Below are 21,953 nucleotides of genomic sequence, written 5' to 3'. Positions count from 1 at the left end.
AGGTACCACTGTATACAGATATGTCCCGATGTCTGAAATAAAGATGGAGGCATGTAGAAATGTTGGCTGGCTTCACAGTTTTTCCCACATTGTGATTTTTGCATAGCGCACGCACATCCCATGATTCACAAAATATTGCCAGGTCAAAAATTACATCACAACTATACCACCGCCCAAGTTATATTCTGATGCGATTAAAAACACACACACACACACACAGAACCAAGAATGGATTTTTATGTTCTAAGATGTGGCAGGGGCTATGGAGGCAGAGAGGTACAAAGTCAGCTCTCCACAGCTGACGGTTGCCAAAGGCGGATTGCAGATTCCACCTCTCTGCTTTCTGAGCCTCTAAATGTCTGCCTTGACTTATCCCACGGTTGTCACTCATCCAAAGAGGGAGAATTAAAGCACTGTGTAAGGTAAGTGGGGGAACCTTTGGCCATCCCAGATGTTGCGGAAATATAGCTCCCATCATCATGCTGTCGGGAGTTGTAGTTCAGTAGCATCTTCTTGACACTTGTCCCAACCAGTCAGAGATCACATACATTTAGAGCAGTGTTTCTCAAACTAGGGTCACCAGGTGTTGTTGGACTACAACTCCCATCATCTCTAGCTAGCAGGACCAGTGGTCAGGAAGGATGGGAATTGTAGTCCAACAACAGCTGGGGACCCATGTTTGAGAAACACTGATTTAGAGGAAGGGCCTCAGCTCAGTGGTGGAGCACCTGCTCTGTGCGCAGAACGTCCCAGATCCCAGCGTTTTCCAGGCTGAGAATTCAAACCCGAGAGAGCTGCTGCCAGTCAGTGTTGACACTACTGAGCTAGACAGACCAATGGCTCTGACTCTGTATCAGGCAGCTTCCTGTGTTCCCCTTTAAACCAGCTCTCTATTTTGAACAGGGAGGACTAAGATTTTACTTTAAGAACCTGCCCTCTGCCCCCTTTCCTGCTGAGTGACCTGATCCTCAAATACAAGGGTGGGAGCACCCTTGAGTCCTTGCACTGTGAAAAAGGAAAACTCCCTCCTCCCTTTCATACAACCCTTTCTAAGGAGTGTGATAATGAGATGGTTTTTCTAAAGGGGCGTGTCAGGCAGTGATAATTCCGCGAATAGAGAGGAAATTCATTCCAAAGGTTGCTACTCATCTCAGCAGACATGGCCTTGGCGTTTCTCGGGCAGGGCACCAGCCTAGAAGGAGAGGGAGAACAGAAGGAGAATAGAAGTTTGTTTAAGCCAGGAAGGGAAGGCACCTTTTGGACCTGGGGTAGGGACCCTCCAGGCAACTCCGTTTTGCCCTTGAAACTGTCCACAATGGTGAACTGCCAACCCACTCCTGGGCTGACCTGAAGTCTCCAGGTTTGCCTCTCCAGGTGGCAGGGAGAGGGCTTGAACCTCCAGGTGGGCGAGAGTGCCTTTCATGATTATTTCTTATCAAGAAGACTATGTGTTCACCCCTAGCTCTCAGGTTTTGGCTCCGAAATCTCAGGGTCTGGGATACTCCTGGCTTGGTCATCCTAGCCCACAAGCTGCACCCTGTGATTTTGCCTGGCTGGCTTCTGAGCATGCCTCTTGCTTCTAAGGATGGTGGTTAGAGAAGTGGGGGGGTTGAGCATATGCATAGAAACCAGCCTGCTGAATGATGGTAGCATTGGCCTTTGTTGCTCCGCCCACTTTTGCCCCTGGCTCCTCCCACCACAGACATGTGGCCCCCGGAAGGCTGCCCAGAAGGGAACATGTTGCTGGATTCCATCTCCCAGCAGCCAGCATGGCCAATGGTCAGGGAAGATAGCAGCCAGACTTCACAGCATTCAGAGGGGAATGGAGCCCTCATCCTGGGCCTCCTGCCCGGAAGCTACTCTGGTGGCTCTCCGGATATTGTTGGGTTACAGTTCCCATCAACCCCTGGGCAGCACGGCCACTGGTCATGGATGATCGCAGTTGTAATCCAGCAATGTTCTTGGATTCCAGCTCTCATCAACCGCCAACCAGCGCAACCAGTGGTCAAGGCTGATGGCAGTTGTTGTCTAGAGGGCAACCGGGCTCCCTCCCTGTTCTTCTGCCTAGAGGCTACTCTAGATATCATTAGACTGCAGCTACCATCTGTCACGGTCCGATCTACAGGCAACCGAAGTCCCAGATGAGGACGTTGGGACAGGGGGCAAGATGGCGGGGTGGGAGCAGGAACGAGAGTCCAGTAGCCAGGGGTTTGAGGATCAGGAAGCAGGGAGTCATGAAGCCAAGGTCCGAGGATCAGGAAGCAAGAAGCCAAACACAGCAAGACAGGAAACGTGTTGCTGTGGCAAAGAGCCAAAGGGAAAGGCTGACCATTATATCCCTTCCTGGCTCTTGCTACCAGGTGCAGTCAGTTACCAAGCGGCCTCACCTGTGCGGCCTCAACTTGACTCTCCAGAACAAACTTAGAAAGGCCCCAGTCCTGCGAAGCCCTGCTGGTCACAGGGCCTGGCTCCCACACACACTCCTGACACCATCAACCCCCAGGCAGCACGGCCGCTGGTCAGGGACGATGGGCACTGTAGTCCTGCGACATCCAGAGGGCCACAGATTTCCCCTGCTTCAGGGAAGTGGCCTGCGCTTTGTTGCTTTGCCAAGCAGAAGGGAAGGGTGGAGTCACCCTGGCACAGTGTTCCTTTCTCAGTCCCAGGCCAGCATTCGCACCTTGGCCCAGGACCTGGGGCGACATTCCTGACGCGCCTGAGCCGCAGCCATGGCCACAGCCCCAGACATGTTCAGGCAAGGGCCGGGCCCTGCCGGCTGGCGTTGATTTTCTCCCTGGTGGGCGGGAAGGTGTTGTCTGCCTCCCAGGTTTTCTGGATCAGCTTTTTTGGGGATCACAGGGAGGCCTCCCCATTTTTCCGCACGAGACCGCAGTAGCCAGGGAGGAAGTGGTGGTAGTGGAGAGTTTCAAACCTGCAGATTCTCTGCCATTGAGGACCCGGCCAACTCCATACTCCGGAGTCCATTCCAGGACATTCTTTGCTGGTTGCTTAACAGGATAGGTGCCAAGCAAACCACACCCTTTCCCCTGGAAGCTGTGGTTCCTGATCTCAGAACGCAGGGAGGCTGGCTACCATTCCACGAGGAAGGAGGGGAAACAGCGCTCTGCACCACCTCAGAGGCACTTTTCTCTTCTCATTATCCCCCCCCCCCCCGGCATAGAAACCACGTAGTTCTGCGGCTGAGTATGGTGGGTTGTCCCCCCACCTCTCAGGATGAAGCCTGCTCCTAGTTCTGTTTGGGGGATGGATGGAGAGTGGGGAGATAAAAGACAACCTCTAGCTTTCTTCCAGATGTTCGCCACCTGGCAACAATTATTTCCTAAACTGTAGAGTTTGCCAGGGGCCGAGGGGGGCCTTCTCGCTCCAGCCTGGAAATTGTTGCCCTATAAACCTGACTTTCCTTCCACTTCCCAGATGTCCAGTGGCTGCTGATGGCAAGGCCCTCTGCCCATGCTCAGAGGCTGCGTCCCCGCTGGGTTTCCCCACATCCTGAGTGCTGCAAAGTTGTGGCATTCAAAGGCAGCGTTTAAACCTTTGCAGATAAGGTGTACTCAGAGGCCCTTTCCCTCCGGTGGCCAACTTCCCCTGTTTCCAGAGAATTAAAAATATTATTGATGTTTTTAACATCAGCCCCTCTCTCATTCACAAGTGAGTCCCAAGGACAAAGCCCCGGGGAAATGCTGAGGCGAAGGCACTCTGCCCATGCCCACGGGCCTGTCCCTGTGATTTTTGACTCCGCACAGAATTCAAAACAGCCTTGGCACAAATGTAATATTTTATATGGGGGAGAAGGAGGAAGGAAAGGTGTGTGTTTGAAAGGGAGGGGGGTTCTCCAGATGTTCTGCGAGAGAGGGGGGGGCTTTCTTTAAAAGGGGGCGGGGCGTAGTGGCCGGACACGGACACGCCTCCCCCGCCTGTAATCGAAAGCAAAGGGCGCGCCAGGAAAGGGACCCCCAATAGATGGAGAGACGCGTCGGGCGCGCAGCGTGGGGAGCCCGTGGGAAAGATCGGGCGCGCGCGGCGTGCAGGGAGCGCGCGAGGGGGGCGGTCCCGGGGCCGGAGGCGCGCAAGGAGGAGGGAAGGAGGAGCCTCGGCGGCGCTGGGGGCTCCGGCGGCGAAGAGGAGGAGGAGGAGGACGGCGGCGGCTCCGATCGCCTTTGGATCTCTTTCTCGCCCTCGCTCTCCGTTCCGGCGGCTTCGCCTCTCGTGCACGGTCGCGCCTGGCGCTGCGCTGCCCCGGCCGGCGGGATGGCCGCGCTCCTGCTGCTGCCGCCGCCGCCTGCCCCGCCGCTCCTGCTGCTCCTCCCGCTGCTCTGCTTGCTGTGCCACGGCCCCGCCGGCAGCCTCGGCAACCGGCACGCGGTGCATTGGAACAGCTCCAACCCGCAGTGAGTACCGGACCCGGTGGTTTGGGGGGTGGGGTGGCGGGAGAGGGATGGGGGGGCAGTGTTTTTGCTTTTTTAAAAAGGGGGGTTGCTCAAGGAGAAAAGAGATCGGGCTCCGTTTGTCCGTTTGCGCCTGTATATCCCTGGACCCCCGGAATTTGCCCCGGAGCGGGAGGCGAAGGTGGGTGTTAGGCAAAGAGGGGTCGGCGGGTGAGGTGGGAGAGGGCGCGCGTGCACTGCATAAGGGGGGAGGGGGTGTCTGGGAGGAGGGGGTGCGCGTGCACGTGGACGGGGCGAGGGCACGTGCGCGGTGGGGATCGGGGTCCGCGCGTCGCCGGAACCTGGGGATGGGGGAGCAGAGATTTCATGGGGGGGGGGGAGGGAGCGGGGTTGTCTGCTTTTTGTCTGTGCGTCGGGAGAGATCCTGCAGAATATGAGGCTTCCTCTGCCCCCCCCTTCTCTCCACCCTCTTTCCTTCCTAATCGCCCCCTCCCCGAGTCTGGCGGCTGTCTGGACTGGGACCCCAGTCTCCCTTCTCTCTCCCTCTCTCCACCCCACAACTCACCGGCACCCCCGTCTCTCCTTGCCCGTCTCCGTCCCCCCACCGTCTGTTTCCCCCCTCTAGTTTTTGCAATTTCAGCTCTGCTCCGCTTCTTAAACACCCCCCCCCCGCCAAATTCCCCTAAATCCAGGCACCGTGGCCTCCATAGCGAGGTGTGTTTAGAGAGGGGGAGAGGGGCTGTCTGCGCTTTCCGAGCGAGTTTATTTATTTCCTTGACCGTCGGTTGTTTTTTAAAGGACAATTTCTCCTTAGTTCAGGGGTTTGGGGGGGGGGGCTCGATCAGACCGCGGTTGAAGGGCAACAGAGCCCTCTGTGTGTGTGAGAGAGAGGCAACGTGACCTTTGCACCCCCGTGGGCACTACCAGCACCCAAAACTTGGGTGGCACACACTATTTGGGGGGGGGCACGCTCTGCCCTTTTTTATATATAACCGTCCCGATCGAGATCTCCCCATACCTGCTGCTACCCCCAGGACTCTCGCCACACAGAATGCCCAGCCTTGATCATGTGTGTGTGGCGTGACCTATATATCCGAGCCTAGGTGTGACTCCGTGTGCCAAACCCTCGCCAGCCCTGGCACGGGCTCCCCGGCTGTTTGTGGGGCTGAGCCGCGAGACTGGCAGAGAAGACACACGCCTACCGATCTGTAGGCACGGCAGATGCGGGGGGACGTCGAGCGCCCTGCCCGCCTTGCATCCCCGAAGCACCTCGTGGCACGTGCCCAGGCAGTGCCGGGGCTCCTCTGGGAACTGGGCGAGGTTTTTCCCCCTTCTTCCTCCTCCTCCTCCTCCTAACTGGCTGCTGCTTAGCGAGAGAGAGGGAAGGCTGTGGGGTGTTTATTGCAAAGAGAAAGGCAAAGTGCCAAGGGAGAATCTGTCTCTCTTGAACATTCATGCAGGGATTTGGAGTGTGTGTGTGTTTGCAAGGACGGAAGCTGCCTGATTGATGCCTAATCATTTCTCACCCCCCCCCCACCGTATTTTTTTAAAATGCCTCTTTTAAAACCATCCGAGACAGGCAAGGCCGGTGTTCATCCTAGCATAGCCTTCTCTGGAATCAGAGAGAGACTTGGTGCTTCTAACTCAGTGCGGTCTACACTGGCCGGCAGCAGCTCTTTCAGGCAGGGAGATGCCAGGGATCCAACTTAGGACCACCTGCATGCAAGGACAGAGACTCCTCCTGCTTTCAGCGTCACCTTTTCACCCTTTCCGAAGGGGCTCACCTGCCTGACCCTTCCTTTGTAAATTTGCCAGGACACCACAAAGGAAACGGGCTGCCTGCATGTGAGTGTTTGGGAACACACACACACACAGAAGGTGTGTAGTGTGTGTGTGGGAGGGGGGTTAACCAGGGGGGCTGACAGTGGGGAGCCGCACGGTTTAAAAGCTGGAGGCATTAAGGGCATTCCTGCTCCATATTTTTTTGTTTTCCCAAGTGGGAGGGATCTGAAAGATATTTATCGCACACACCATCTCTTGATTCTCTTTTGTTTCAGAAGCCGGCTCTATTGACTGCTGGGCTCTGTGTAAACACGCTGGCGATAGATAGCAAGTGAGAGGGGGGTTGTACACACCTCCCCCCCCCCAGTTTGCTTAATATGAGCCAGTTAGAGCTGCTTCCACGGGCCTGCCGCTTGTATTTTGAAGTGTGATGGGGGGGCGGTATATAATTTGGCCTATCCCTCTTTATTCATTCATGTGTGGTCCACTCGAATTCCTGGTGGAGTTCTGGTGGCCAGCAATGTTCCCCCCCCCTCTCTCTCTCTCATGTGGCGGGAGGCTGATTAACCAACAAAGCCACCTGATTTCTTTAGAGGGCCCAGGCAGGGCCTGCTGTGTGGCAGCAATCCTTGGCTGAGGAAGACGTGGTTCTCGGCTTGTGTAGGACGCCTACCCCCCTTTTATTTACGTGTGTAGCTCCGGGATCGAACCTCCAACGAGCCGCGGCGTTGATTCCCAAGTGCATTTGGCTTGACCGGCGGCTGCTGGTGCCACGAGTGGCCCAGATCTAGAGACTTGAACAGAAAAGTGTTGTTTTGCAAGGTGGGACACCTTGCCGAGTCGCCGTTTCTCTGCGTGATTCCACCCCTTTGCTTTTTGTAAAAAAAATAAAATAAATCAATGGGGGCTTTAAGTAATAATCTGGAAATTGTAATGGCCGCCGAACAGAGCCACAGGGAGCCAGATCAATGGGGGAGTTAACAGCGCCTGTGTCTTGCATCTCTAATGCTCTGCCCATGGGGTGAAGCGAAGGAAGGGACACGGCCGGCGTGGGGAGACCAGGGCGGCACCAGGCACAGGACCCTAAAAACAGGTGCTGGCGTGGCTTGGGAACAGGGTGACCCTCTGAGGTCTGACCCTCTGCCAGCGCCTGTTTCCTACTCCCCGGTGGCATATCCGTGCCGCTTTGCGTCTGTGGCTTCCATTTTCTCTGGGACTTGGCCGTTAACCGATGCTGGGAAGGACGGGTCGAGCCTGGAGTCCACGTGTGCCCGGCTGTCTGCAAATTTCTCTCCCTCCTGTTCCCCAGTGTCTATCTGTCCGCCCGTCCTTGGTGCGTCTGGGTCTCACGCCCTCCGTCCGTTCCCTCTCCCGCGCCTCTTTTCTGTGTGCCTCGAGGGAGGACCGTCTCCTTTGAGAATGTCTCCTGAGGCGGAAGCCCAGGCCCCATAAATTGCGCCTCTGAATTGGGCGCTGGCGGGCACCACACAATGGCGGAGTAGCGGACGCGGGGCCCTTTGCTGGGGGGGACCTCCCCACACACCCAGCCCCCTTCCTCCGGCTAAAAAGCTTTCTAACCTGGCCTGACTTTTAGTGGTTGTGTGTGCGTGCATGTGTGTGTGTGTGCGGCGCAGGGGTGGGGGTGGCAGTTGAAGAGAGAGGATGGTTGCTAAGGAGCCGTATCAAGGGCTCAGGTAGATCTGCTCTGCAGAGCCTGACCCACAATGCATTGGGGCTGCCTTGGCGGCAGTGATGGCAGTGGTCACAACGGGCCTAGCTCACCTGGCTTGGCTTATTTCCCACGAGACCTCGGCACCCCAAACCAAACCTTTCCCCGCTCGGTGCCGCGGACTCCTTTTTGGGGCCTAGCCATTTGATGGCTGTCTTTGCTGGGGTGTCGGGGAAAGGCTTCGGTGCGGCTCCCTTTTCCCTTCGGTCTTTACGTCCCCGCCAACCGCGCCGTGGGTGCTGGGCCCCCGCCTTTTGTGGTGAGCCGAGGCGTGTTGTTGGGGGGGCGGGGGGTCCCTGCCGCAGAGCCGAGTTGCCGGCGCGTCGGGGATATTTATGGCGGAGCAGTGCGGCAGTGTTGGTTTCACTGCAGCCGCACGCGCCGTACATAGCCTCGCGCGCCGGGATTTTGGGGATAAATTATTGGCGGAATTGGTCCTTGTGGGGCTCCGGTCACCGGGTGTTTAGACAAGCCATAAACAAACCCCCGCGAGACACCTGTCATGGGGATGAGGTTGCTCTGGAGACATTTTGACCTGACAGCGTTGAAAGCTGTTCCTGCGGCCTTAGGGTGCTAGGCTTTGAGAATGAGCGCAGTAGCCCTTCTTGGGATGGAGACGAGACGATGCCCCAATTCTTCCACCTCTGGGAAGCTGCTTGCTTTTCCCCCGTTCCCCTGGAGAGACATTAGGGAGCATTTCTTCCCCTCCGTACAAAGCTTGTTTGTGTTTATGAATATCCAGTTTTCCTCTCATTCCAACTGCTGCTGAAGCAGGTTGCTCTTATTATCCAGGATCGGGGAGGGAATGAGTTTTTTGACGTCTGCCCTGTCCCCCGCCCCCAAACCCGTTTCATCAATGCGGCGTCTTACACACACACACACACACACACACACACACACACAGAGAGAGAGAGAGAGAGAGAGAGAGAGAGAACGTGCCCCACTGGTCTTTTTCTGCCTGCTTTGACTTATGTGTGCCACTCTCCTCAGGACCACATTTCCTGCAAACCCACAATGAGATGGAGGTTTGCCATTGGTTTTGGGGGCTCCAAGATGGCTTCATCGCTAGGTCTTCGCTCCATCACCCGTCCCATCACCTTTCAGTAACCAGCATGGCCTTAGTGGATTACTCTTAGGCCGGAGAAATGCTTTGCATTTCAGGATGTTTGATAGGTTTAAAAAAAAATAAAAATGGCTGCAGGGTTCCAAAAGAGCCATGGTTATTCCATTTTTCTAGGCACTTGGGTGAACTGCAGCCTGGGATTTTCCCAGACTGGACATCAACGCAACCCGATCCTCTCCTCCAAATATTGTATTAGAGATGAAACTGATGCCACCTGCCTGAGTTTGGTCTCCCATCCCTTTTATTTCTAAGTCTTTCATGCCTGCTCCGAGATTATGGTGGCGGTTGTTGTTGCTGTCCTCAGACTCCCTGCAGAAAAGGTGTCCTCCGCTCCCCAAAAATCTCTGGGGTTCACACCCCTCTTGCTTTTTAAGCAGGTCCCTGTGTCACACTGGTGTGTATCTGTGTGTTTTTCCGGACAAGGGCAGATGTGACTGGTGTGCTGATGAGCTGCAGAGCTGCTGATTGGTCCAGGATGGGCGGAGGAAAGGTTGGGAGGTGGTCTTCTTTAGAGGGTCCTGCATACAAAAGCTCCACACATCTCTCTCTCTTATTTCTCAGTCTTCAGACGAGGATCAAACACTCCCTGCCCTTTTCAAAACAGAGAGCCAACTGGGGTCGGTTGTGGAATAGCTTGAATTGGGAAACCTTTAAACTTCTTACCATTTTCTTTTAAAAAGACTGGCATGTTATTCATGGAAGGTTTCTAGTCCTCATGCTCTGCAAGCAGGGAACAGTGTTAGAAAGATCAATAGTATGGGGGGGTGTGGAACACTGGCATTATCTTTACAGGAGGGAGAAGAATACCAGCTTAAATTTTGCCACATTTTAGTGGGTAGACATCTGAGTAAGATTGTGTGTGTGTGGAAATACTCCCAGGATTCCTTATGGGGCTATCAAATCTGTGTTTCGCAGCCCTGTTGAGCCAAGCATGAGGAATATGTGCCCCACCAGAAGTGTTGAGACTACAACTCCCATCATCCATAACTGATGGGAGTTTGAGAGCAACTGATTCTCCATCTTTGGCGCAGAGGGATTTTTTGGCGGGTAGGGATATCGCTAGGTCACATTCACAGCTTCCTCCTGTGGAGGAATTTCTACGCAGGAAATTAACACACAAACCGCGGAAAGATCATTGCAAGCTGTATTCTCGCATGTGGGTTCACAGGGCTTGCGAATGTGTGCTGAGCATTTCAGACCCCATCCTCACCATCTGTTTAAAGCACTCTGATACCACTGTGTCCCCCAGAGAATCATGGGAACTGTAGTTTCAAGGCTCTGAGAGTTGTCAGGAGGCACTCCCTCACAGAGGTACAATTCCCACAGGTCCCTGGGAAGAAGGATGGGCTGTTATACCACTCTGGGAACTGTAGCGCTGTGTGGAGAAGGGCTGTATAGCTCAGTGGCAGAGTACCTACTCCCAAATTCAATCTGTGACGTCTCCAGGTAGCCTTGCCTATCTCATGTAGTCATGGACTGACTACAGCAGGGTAGGGACTCTTTGGCCCTCTGTATGTTGCTGGACTTCAACTTCCATCCGCCCCACCAAACATTGCCCTTGCCCAGTGGTGATGGGAGTTGCAGTTCAGCAACATGTTCCCCTTCTCTGAGCTACAGGCTCATACAAGGCCATTTTCTTGGTGGCAACTTGGAATCCCTTCCAGGCGATGATGCAGAGAAGCTACACAAAAGCCGGTTGTCTTCCTTTCAGACCCGCAATTATTTATACATAAAGTTGGGCAGCCAGAACAGCTAGGAAAGGAGATGTTGTGGACTAGGAACTTGTGTGGACGTGCTGGTGAGGCTGGGCTCCTAACCCCATGTGCACACCGTGAGGAGGAGCTCCCCGGAGGAAAGGCAGGATTCAGATGTGATGCATATCTCAAAGCCACAAAGTCTGTGTATACGATCACGGCGCTCAACACCCTGCAACAAGGTTGGGCAAGCTGTGGCCCAGCTAGCCTGGTCGATGCTCAAGGAAGCTGGCCAGGAGCCAGGGACAATGGGAGCTGGAGTCCAGCAATGTGGTTTCTCATCCCTGGGATAGCTCAGTCAGTAGAGCATGAGACTCTTCATCTTGGGCAGAAGATTCCTGCATTGCAGGGGTTTGGACCAGATGACCCCCATGGTCGCTTCCAACTCTACAATTCTATGATTCTGTAAAATGGCTCAGGACCACAAGGAACACCTCTCCTCATATAAACCAGCCCAGACTTAGAGATCATCCTTCGAGGCCCTTCTTCATGTGCCTCCTCAAGAGGTCAGGAGGGTGGCAACACAAGAACGGGCCTTTCCTGTGGTGGCTCCCCATTTGTGGAATGTTCCCAGAGAGGTTTGTCTGGTGCTTCCATTATACACCTTTAGGTGCCAGGCGAAAACGTTCTTCTTTACCAGGCCTTTGGTTGATTCTGTGGCCTTTTAAATGTGTTTGTGGGGTGGGGTTATTGTTTTGTTTTTGTTTTAACTATATAGTTTGTGGGTTTTATCCTGTATTCTTATGTTGTGAATCTTTGTCCTGATTGCTTCTCGGCCTTTTGGCTTAGATCAGGGCCTATCATGCCCAACATCCTTTTTCCATAGCAGACGATCGCTGCTGTGTTAGAAATTAGCCAGGAGCCAGGCGCATTTTGCCGCTGGCGTGGCTCCAATTGCAACCACGTGGAGATCTTTGGATGGATGCCAGGCTGGCGACTAGGGAAAACCAAATGCCATTTAGAAAAGAAGGCTCTGGAATGTTTTCCTTGAAGCCTGAATTTGTTTTATTCTGGATTGTTTTATTTGATGTTATAATGTGTCGTGAACCACTTTGAGAGTTGTTCTCTAAAATGTAGAGCTGCATAGAAATGAAATGAATAAGAATAATAAGTCCAATTGCAAAAAAAAAAAACAAAACAACCAACAACAACAACCCACAAAACCCCCGGCATCTAGACATTTGTTGTGGCAACTATGACCTAGGTTTAAGGTGCCATTTGGCGACTAGTTTATATACCTGAATTTCTAACACTGCCAACCAGATGCTTATGGGAAACCTACAAGCAGGACTTTGAGCACCACAGTGCTCTCTCCAACAGCAGACTAGGGCTGGGCGATAACAGTTTTTCAACATCGCAGTATATCACCAGCCAAACATTTGGCGATATACCGTGGTGTTGGAAACATAAGCTGCATTGGCCTCAGCCTGCAAGGTGCCGGGTGAAATTGCCACAGCGCTCACCATCCCCGGTGTCCCGTCCCTTGCTTGTGGCGGGTGCCACTGCCGGGCCGGGGGGGGTCCTTTGATTGTTCGGAGGGGAGTGGCAACCGCACACTCCTCAAATGAGCAGTTAAAAGATCCAGAAGGAGGAACAAGCTCTATGGGTGCCTCGCCAATGTAGCTTTTTTCTCCCTGTGCACAGTTGTGAGGTCAGAGTGGGATGTCAGCTTCACTCAGCCGTGTATCGCTGGTAAAACCGCCACCACTCCTGAGTCCCTCTGCTAGCAACGGAGCGGTGAGCATTTCACCAGCGATATACTGCTGAGTGAAGCCGACATCACGGTCTGCTCCTCATACCGGTCCTGGGTGATATATTGATATATCGCCCCGGCCTACAGCAGACACAGCCTTTGTATCTCGTAGCCGTTAATCCAGTCCAGACTCCTGTTCTTACGACCCCCAGCTGACACACCAGTAGGAAGCCCCAGCTAAACCTGAGCACAGCAGCATCAATTCTCCCCACCTGCGATTCCTAGCATTTGGCATTCAGCGGCGCACTGTCTCTGGCAGTCGATGTAGGAACATAGCCATGGATAACCCTCTCCTCTAGGAACTAAGCCTGCATCCCTGCTGCAATGAGGGTGTGTGTGTGTGGCTTCTGCCCCAAGTCCTTCCCTGACAGCATCGCTTCTCAGGATCCTGGGAAATGCGGTGCTTGGCTTGGCAGGCCAGTGGCCCAACCCAGCACAGCTCTCTTCCCTAAATGCTAAAGCACATTTGCTCCTAAGAGCATCTTCTTTTATGTACCGGCGCATCCAGCGATGTAACACACAGAATGCCAGAAAAAGCCAGTCTTAATCAGACTGCTGGTCCCATGGGATTGCGGTTATTTATTTTGTGTAGATGATCCTTATCCCTGTTGCTAGGGACACACTTTCTGTTTTTTCTTTTCTTTTCTTTTCTTTTTAAGGTCTAGTTCTCATTTGAGGTGATGAGCATGTGCCTTGTCTGCACTGCTTCCAGACGTGACTGGATGCTGCTCTGTGCCAGTGGCAACAAACAAACATTCCCTGCAGGTAGACAACTAGGGAGACAGGTTGTAGCCTTGCTTCTCCCTGAGAAGCTAGCTTTCTCTGTGAAGGGAATGGTTTCTGATGGAGGATAATTTCCATTGGGTAAATCTCCACTTGTATTATGGGTTTATTCGTTCCGGAGGTCTGTTCTTAACCTGAAACTGTTCTTAACCTGAAGCACCACTTTAGCTAATGGGGCCTTCCGCTGCGCCGCTGGAGCACGATTTCTGTTCTCATCTTGAAGCAAAGTTCTTAACCCGAGGTACTATTTCTGGGTTAGCGGAGTCTGTAACCTGAAGCGCCTGTAACCCAAGGTACCACTGTATAATGCAAAAGCTTCTTTTTTAAAAAACCAGCCAACCCACCGTGCTTCTTGTGAATGCGGTCTCCCGATTTTGTGATGATTCAACAGATGAGCTGATTAGGGGCAGAGGTAGGAAAGGTTTTCACCCTCACATGACGTGTCAGGCTACTGCAGGCCAGGATGGTGGGGGGGGTTTGGGGGGGGAGGTGTTGCCATGAAGGAGCTTTCGGAAAATCTGTTTCTGCTGCGCCTTCTAAGATGTTCCACACCCAGGAGAGGTTTGCTCCTTGCTCTCCCCCTTCTACCCGCCCAGATCGCTCTTAGGGCCACTCTCAAACATGATTGCCTTCTCTCCAGCGCTGTTAAAAAGCTTTCACCGTGTCAATGCTCCATGTGGAATCAGCGATATCAAGCATCAGTGCATGAATTATTGGCAGGGGGCTGATGTGCAGGAGGGTGCCGTAATGAAACAGGGGAAATAGGAAGCTGTCCTGGGCTGAGTGATTTTGACTCCTCCAGCCTAGTTTGGTGAGCTCTGACTGAATGCTGCTCTGCTGGATCCCAAGCAGCGAAGGATCTCCCCTGCCCCTTCTGCCTGATCCTTTCAACTTGGGCGGTGAGGGACCTTTGGTCCTCTGGGTGCTGCTACGCTACAACTCCCACCATCCCTGGCTGTTGACCATGCAGAGGCGGCTGGGAGTTGTACTTCAGCAACTGGTTGCCTCACGCCTGTTTTTGCTGAGGATGAAGCCAGGGAACCAAGCAGGGGATGAAGCCAAGCTGTTGCCCCTCCCCTAGCTAGCAGGACCAGTGGACAGGGATGATGGGAATTGTAGTCCCAAAACAGCTGGAGACCCAAGTTTGAGAAACACTGCTGTAGTGGGTTAATATTTGGGAGGGATAGCCTGGGAATGGAGCAAGCAGGGGCACAGCTCCTAATATCTAGATAGTACAATATTTTTATACTCTGGCTTAATGAAATAAAACCTGGCAGCAAAAACGTATGTGTGTGTTTGCCTTGTAATGCAAAATGCTACTTAAAATATAAGCCTACTAAAATATATATTTTTTTAAGTGCAATGAATCTGTAACAGAGCAGCAGAGCATTATTGGTAGTAAAATTGTTGGTTTTTTTAATGGTCAAAAGGCACCAGCTGCCCTCTGCTAAAAGCCCAAGAGTCAAGAGGAACTGTGTGCAGCCTGTCTTAGTTTCTGAGGCCCATGTGTCAGTTCTGAGGCCTAGCTCTGGGCTTGTGTTGTGCCTTGCCTGGCTGGTTGTGGGTGCTTTGAGTCCAATTTGTGCTTATTTAATCAGGCTTAAAGCCAGAGAAGGGCCTTCAGTAAGGGGGGGGGGACCTGTGGCCATCCAGACGTTGTTGGACTCCAACTCCCATCAGCCCCTGCAATGTCCAGGGATGATGGGAATTGGAGTCCTGCAACACCTGGAAGATGACCAGGTCCCTCCATCCCTGCCCTCCTCCAACTGACAGCCAACTTCCAGAATCTTGAAGTTTCTGCTACCCCTTACCCCACCCCGTTTTTCATCACAAGAGCGGCCATTTTGGTTGCTGTTCTCTTGCGCAATTTCAGAGCACGATTCCCCTCAAACATGATTGGGGGGCACACTCTACCCCCTAAGGTACTTTTGGGGGCACCGTGCCCCAAAAAGTGCTCTTTTGGGGCGGGACTGCAATGTGAAATCGCTCAAGATCACAGCAACCAAAATGGCTGCCATGTTCCCGTAATATGGGGTCCAGAAGATGGGGTCCAGAAGATGGCGTCCCAGATTTTGGCTTCAAAGTGTTAGTGGGTAGGCAGATTATTAGAATGGGCTCGCTTGGAGCTCGACTTGTGACATTTGGTCTACAAGCATGACATTGTTGTAAGACATCAGTTGTGTGGAGCAATGGCGGCTAGAAGTCGCCAAGGAGAGTGGACTTTTGATAAATTTCCTCCTGGCCCATTCGCTATGAGGCTTAACGCACACACCCCGAGTTTAAGAACTGAAACGTTGTGTAAAAACCATTGACAAGAAGTCTTGTGGCACTTTAAACCCAGGCAAATTTATTATGGCATCGGTTTTCATGGGCCAGAGTTTGCCTCATAACACGGTTCACCCTCTGGAAAAACTGTGTAGGTTTAATTGGTTTCTGTGATGTTTTGGCTCTGGGCTCAATCCATACACCATGGATTAAAATGTGGTCAAGGGTATATCCCATGGGAATCTCTGACTGGTAGAAAACTTTCCTGAATGGGATTTCATTCCACTGCCATATATATATATATATTTCCTGTACTAATTTTTTCTGCAGAATTTTTTCCCTTTTTCATAACATCATTAGTAACAAATGCTGATTGCCAATGCCCTATTACACGGCAGCTGGCAGGTTCAAAAGTTTTCAGCTTTCCTTTGCTAAATACAAATAAAATAAATCTGCAAAATTAGATCACAAGGGCGTCGATGAATTTCCCAATGCGAAACCTTCTGGTGGAAGTGACCTTATGGGAATTAGCCTAATGTAGATGAGAAAATTCTCCAGAAAAATGTCTGTGGCTAATTTTCTCCCCATAAAATTCACACCACTGTGTTTCAGGGATCTTAATTACAACCCTGCCTGTCTCTGTTCACACACACACACACACACACACACACACACACACACACACACACACACACTCTTCCTTTCTGTTGGCACACCACTGCTCTGCTTTCACCATCCTATTTAACATCTCCTGTGATTCTTCTCTGGGTGCGCCTGACTCTTCCTGAGCCTTTCACAAGAGCAGGGTGGGGAGTGAAGAAGAGCTGGCTGGTTGGGCGTGTGCTGATATGTCAGCGGCTGCGTGGGTAGCATTCCTGAATGGAGAGATGCTTCTTTCTTCTGCCTTCCCACCCACCCTGACCCGCGTCACGGCAGGGCCATGACAGGTGGTGAAGTCCAGAGGCCCACCTAGTCCAGAATTCTTCAAGCGGGATTGGATTTTTTTTCTCCCACTCTCTCATAACACACAACTCCCGACACCCACAATCTATTGCTCCCCTTTTCTCTAAACTTTTTTAAAAAAATTATCCCCAAATGCATCAGCCTTTCCTCAGTCAAGAGTCGTTCCATCCACTGGTTCATTTCGGTTGCCCTTGTCTGATCCTTTCCCGCAGTATCCTAGCTGTTCCCAACTATTCCTCATAGGATTTGCTTTCCAGATCCTCTCCGTCAACCGGTCTTCCTTTTCCGAACACGCGCCCCTTCGTCAGCACCCTCTTTGGAGTGCCGTAGACAGCATTCTGGAAGCGACAGGCTCAGCTTCCTTACAGGGCTTGTAATTCTCCACTGGATCCTAACTCCACTCAGTGCAAAAAGATGGGGAAGAATTGCCCTCCTTTTGTGTCTCTGCAAGAGGCTCTGCCCTGGCCTGGCTTGTTCCAGAGGTGCAACAGGCAGCCTCGCCTGAGGACGTTTCCTTCTGCTTGCCATCCCGTTTACAGACAAAGTGGAGTCTAGTTGGAAGGAAGCAAATCCTACAGAGGCATCTGCCTCTTATTCTGGGGGTGGGTCCGTTGGCGCTCATGGGAGCCTTTAAATAATTTTTTGGTGTGTTGCTTGCAGTGCGCTAATGTGCCCCAAACGCACACTTTGGAAATCATTGCTTTGGGCTGTAGCAAAAGCAATCGCTGAGAGTGTGGCGCCGTCTTGAAAAGATAAACACATTTTATTGTGGTGCGCAATTTTGCGGTGTCCACGGCTACCCTCCGTTTGTGTGGAAGGGGTTTCGTGCCCCCTTGACCCTTCCCAAACACGCCGCGTTTCCACTCTCTGTTCCGCTACGGTAACCTAACTGCTCGTGACCGATCTTAAATTCAATCTTGTTCCTTTGTTTTGTGCAGTGGCGTCTCTGCCGCGGAATGCCGAGCAAAAACCAGCTGCTTGGATCTTTTCGAGTTGCTTGGCTTTCTCTCTGCTAAGGCGCATGCCATAGAAATGATTGAAAGTGAGTTGATGGGAATCTGTGCAAAGTCCCAACCTGTCAACCTGCCTTCTGCTTCAATAACTCGCAAGCAGCCTGTGCCCCAGTGCTGAGTGGTCTGGAGAGAAATTGTGGCTTTCCTGAGCCCGAGCACCCCTCCTGCCTGTTGTGTTTCTGTATGATTCCCTGTTCTGGGCTGCCTCATTCCCCATTTATTGTTTATTAAATTTGTATACCACCCCATACCTGCAGACCCTCCAAGTATCCCTATTTTCCAGGGACAGACCTGGATTTACAGAAGCTGTCCCAGTTTCTGATTTGATCCCAGAATGTCCCGCTTTTCCTTAGGACGTCCCTATTTTTGTCTGAGAAATGTTGGCGGGTATGTAGTTATGCGACCCCCCCCCCAGGCCAAGGAGATAAGTAACTAGACAACTTTTAGAAGACATCTGAAGGCAGCCCTGTATAGAGAATATTTAATGTTTTATTATGTTTTTATATATGTTGCAAGCCGCCCAGAGGGGCTGTGGCAACCCGGTCAGATGGGTGCAGTATAAATAAAAAAATATTATTGTTGTTGTTAGGGAATAGAGTATCCCTATTTTCAGCAGAGAAATGTTGGAGGTTATGTACCCATAGATCTCAGGTCAGTTCACAATATAAAACCACAAGATATAAAACACAAGATATGTAATAAAAAGGGCCTTGGATGTCAATCAACCAAATGCCTGGTTTAAGAGGAACTTTTTTGTCTGGCACCTAAAGGTGTATAATGAAGGCGCCAGGCGAACCTCCCTGGGGAAATCAATCCACAAATGGGGAGCCACTGCAGAGAAGACCCCGTTCTCTTGTTGCCACCCTCTGGCCCTCTCATGGAGGAGGCACACAGAGAAGGGCCTCAAAAGGTGATCCCAGGGTCCGGGTAGGTTCATACGGAGAGAAATGTGTTTAAGAAAGTGGTGTTCTAAGTTATGTTTAGAAATGCACGCAAAAAGGATTCGGGTTTTATCTGAGCTTAGTCATATTTAAGAGCCGACCCACTGAAATGAATGGACCTTAGTCACACCCATCAGTTTCAATGTATTTACTCCTGAGTATGGCTAACATTGACTCCAGCCCAAAAGCTGGATTCGAATGCTAATCTTTTTGTGGATTTTTAAAAATTGGAAAATAAAGATAGTATATGTTTTGTGCAGGCCTGGCACAGAACAGACTTATGAATGAACAATTCTGAAATGGACATGGAAAGGAAATAAACCAGGGTCACCCAACATTCTGTTCTCCAGATATGGTTGAACTCCCAGTTCCCATCGCCCCTGACCACTGGCCATGCTAGCTGAGATTAATGGGAGTTTGGAGGGCACCATTTTGGCTCCCCTTGAAATAGGCAGATCGGTTTTATCCTTAAAATCATCCCTCCAACACATACACACACCCTTACTTTGCAGGGAATTGTCATGGCACAGGATCGGCCCCTCTTACTGCTTTTGCACTCAGTTAGACAACTTTTTGGAGGATAAAGCCAAATTGATAGTTGCTGGCCCCTATGGCTTTGTTCTCCCTCGCAGTGATGTGCACCTGAATACCAGTTTGCTGGGAATCACAAGTGAGGAGAGTTGCTTCTGAGCCCAGGTCCTGCTTACGGGGTTCCTATTAAGGCCCCCACTGTTGGCCACTGTGAGAGCAGGATGATGGCCTGGCCTGATCCAACAGCCAGGCTGTTTGTACAGTCATATCTCATGTTACCTTTGCTTCAGGTTGCTCGTTTTCAGGTTGCGTCCCGCGGCGACCCGGAAGTACCGGAAAGGGTTACTTCCAGGTTTCGCCGCTCGCACATGCGCAGAGACGCAAAATGACGTCACGCGCATGTGCAGAAGTGGCGAATTGCGACCCGTGCGTGCACAGACGCGGGTTGCGTTCCTTTCAGGTTGCGAACAGGGCTCCGGAACGGATCCTGTTCGCAACCAGAGGTACCACTGTATATCCAAATGCTCATCAGTTAAATTTGGAGGAAGGGTTGCCCCATCCTTGTGAGAAGCCAGGGGAACATGGGAACCAGGCTTATAATGAGCCAGAATCTAACCCGCCAGGATTTCAGGCCAGGGGGCACCCCCAGCCTTACCTGGCGTCACCAGGGATCAAACCTGCACTCTTTTCCGCTGAGCTGCAGCACTTCCCCTCCAATGTTTGCTGACGTCGCATTGCTAAATCCAGTTTGCTCCACTGATGATCTCTGACCCTTCCAGACAGCAGGAAAAAGGTTGCCTTCTACAGAGTTAGTCCAACTGATCCATCGGTGTCACCTACAAACTGACTGGCGGCAGCTCTCCATGGTTTCCCTGCCACCAGGGTCTGAACCTGGAACTTTCGGCATTCAAGGCAGATGCGTCGCCATGGAATAAAGTTCCAAGTTCTGGTCCTCCTGTTTCTGACGAATGGGCTGGTTTTAATTGGGAGCTGATTTATGACTTCATTCCCAGCCCTACCTGGAGATGCCAGGATTGAACCTGGTCCTTCTGCATACAAAGCAGTTGCTCCCGCCAAGCTACAGGTCTTTTCTCTCTCCGAGTCACCTGGAAGCAGCAGCCGCATCCTTCCCTGTGTCCGGACACAGACGGAGGAGAGGTTGAGAGCTCTGGCGCTGTGTAAACAGCACCATCCCACCCATTTGTACCTGTTTAAAGAGGGATTACGCATCTGAAGCAGAAAATCCCCGATTTTAATACCAGTTCAAGGAGCCGGGCCTTTTTTAACAACAGGGAAGAATCAACTTGAGGGCAGCAAAGGTGGGGATCTCATCATCAGTATTATTTGGGGGGGGGAGATGGTGGTGGCTGGCGGGAGATCAGAGAGGTGCGGTTTTGACACGCCAGGCGAGTGCCAGTTGCAGCGAGGAGCAGGGAAGAGAGCAGCACTCCATCCGGATCGGCAAATTGGGGGGGGGGGGATGCGCAGAACCTTAATCCAGATTAACCCCAGGGTGGAGATTAAAGGGTATTTTTTTTACAGTCATCTTAATCCTGTTAAGCAAAGCCCCTCTTCTCCTCCTCCTCCTCCTCCTTTTTTCAAATTCTCCTTTTGCGCACTCTTTCTCTTTCTTTTTCTCTTTCTTTCTCTCTTCATACAGCCGACCCAGCCAGGCTCTGAAGTCTTGAGCCAGGATCGAGAAGAATTGCACAGTTTTCTTAGAAGGACAATAAATAAGCTTCTCCCAGGAGTGTGTTAGAGGCAGCGCTGTTAAAGTATCATAGGACTGCCTCCATGCTGGCTGGGAATTTGATGCCACAATGTAGGAGTAAGCCCTGGAAGTTGTTTTGGTTATTATTATTATTATTATTATTATTATTATTATTACTACTACTACTACTTTGGGTTGTTGTTTTTTTACCCCGGAACAATAAATCAAAGTCTTTTGTTAGGGCTGTCATCAGATTCCAGATTCCGATATATTTCCGATGTGACTAATCTTCTTTGCTGAACAGGGTGCAATATAAAGGGATATTTTCAACCTGTTTTCTTTCTGAATTGCCCCAGAAATTGCCCCTTTCCATGCCTGTTGTTGCTGTTGTTGTTTAGTTGTGTCCGCCTCTTCGTGACCCCCTGGACCAGAGCACGCCAGGCACTCCTGTCTTCCACTGCCTCCCGCAGTTTGGTCAAATTCATGCTGGTAGCTTCGAGAACACTGTCCAATCATCTTGTCCTCTGTCGTCCCCTTCTCCTTGTGCCCTCCATCTTTCCCAACATCAGGGTCTTTTCCAGGGAGTCTTCTCATCTCATGAGGTGGCCAAAGTATTGGAGCCTCAGCTTCAGGATCTGTCCTTCCAGTGAGCACCCAGGGCTGATTTCCTGCAGAATGGAGAGGTTTGATCTTCTTGCAGTCCATGGGACTCTCAAGAGTCTCCTCCAGCACCAGAATTCAAAAGCATTTCCATGCCTATCCCTACTCATGTCTAACAATGAAGGGGAGAGGTCGTTGCTCAATGCATAGAGTAGGTGCATCATTATGTGCAGAAACTCCTGGGTTGAGAACATAAGAGCCCCGCTGGATCAGGCCAGTGGTCCATCTAGTCCCTGTATCCTGTTCTCACAGTGGCCAGATAGATGTCCCAGAGGGAACCCAGCAAGCGGAACCCAAGTGCAGGATCCTTCCCTTCCTGCCTCCAACTGCTCCCCCCCCCCCAAAAAAAATCCTGGGAACTGTAGGCTGAATATTTTTTTTGGGGGGGGGAGGGAATTCCACTCTCAGCTACAATTCCCAGCACCCCTAACAGACTACAGTTCCCAGCAGTCTTCCGGGGGAATGTGCCACGGCCCTTAAAGGGGTGCAAGAGTGCTTTGAGTGCATGTCGTGGATGTGACCAAAGGAACTGTTTTCTT

General features: G+C 51.8%; 1 protein-coding gene across 1 annotated transcript in view; it reads left to right on the top strand.

The window, feature by feature from the left end:
• The first annotated feature begins 3,943 nt into the window (after nt 1–3,943).
• Nucleotides 3,944–21,953, top strand: part of LOC308575202 (ephrin-A3-like) — a 58,109-nt gene continuing 40,099 nt past the window's right edge. Inside the window, exon 1 of the mRNA XM_081173818.1 lies at nt 3,944–4,409. Coding sequence (XP_081029944.1) covers nt 3,982–4,409 — 428 coding nt within the window. The 5' untranslated portion in view covers nt 3,944–3,981. The remainder of the gene's footprint in view (nt 4,410–21,953) is intronic.

This window comes from Podarcis bocagei, assembly GCF_964188305.1.
Source record: "Podarcis bocagei genome assembly, chromosome: 16".
Taxonomy (NCBI): domain Eukaryota; kingdom Metazoa; phylum Chordata; class Lepidosauria; order Squamata; family Lacertidae; genus Podarcis; species Podarcis bocagei.
Note: the sequence above shows the minus strand (reverse complement) of the source record. Positions and strands in the feature narration are given on the sequence as shown.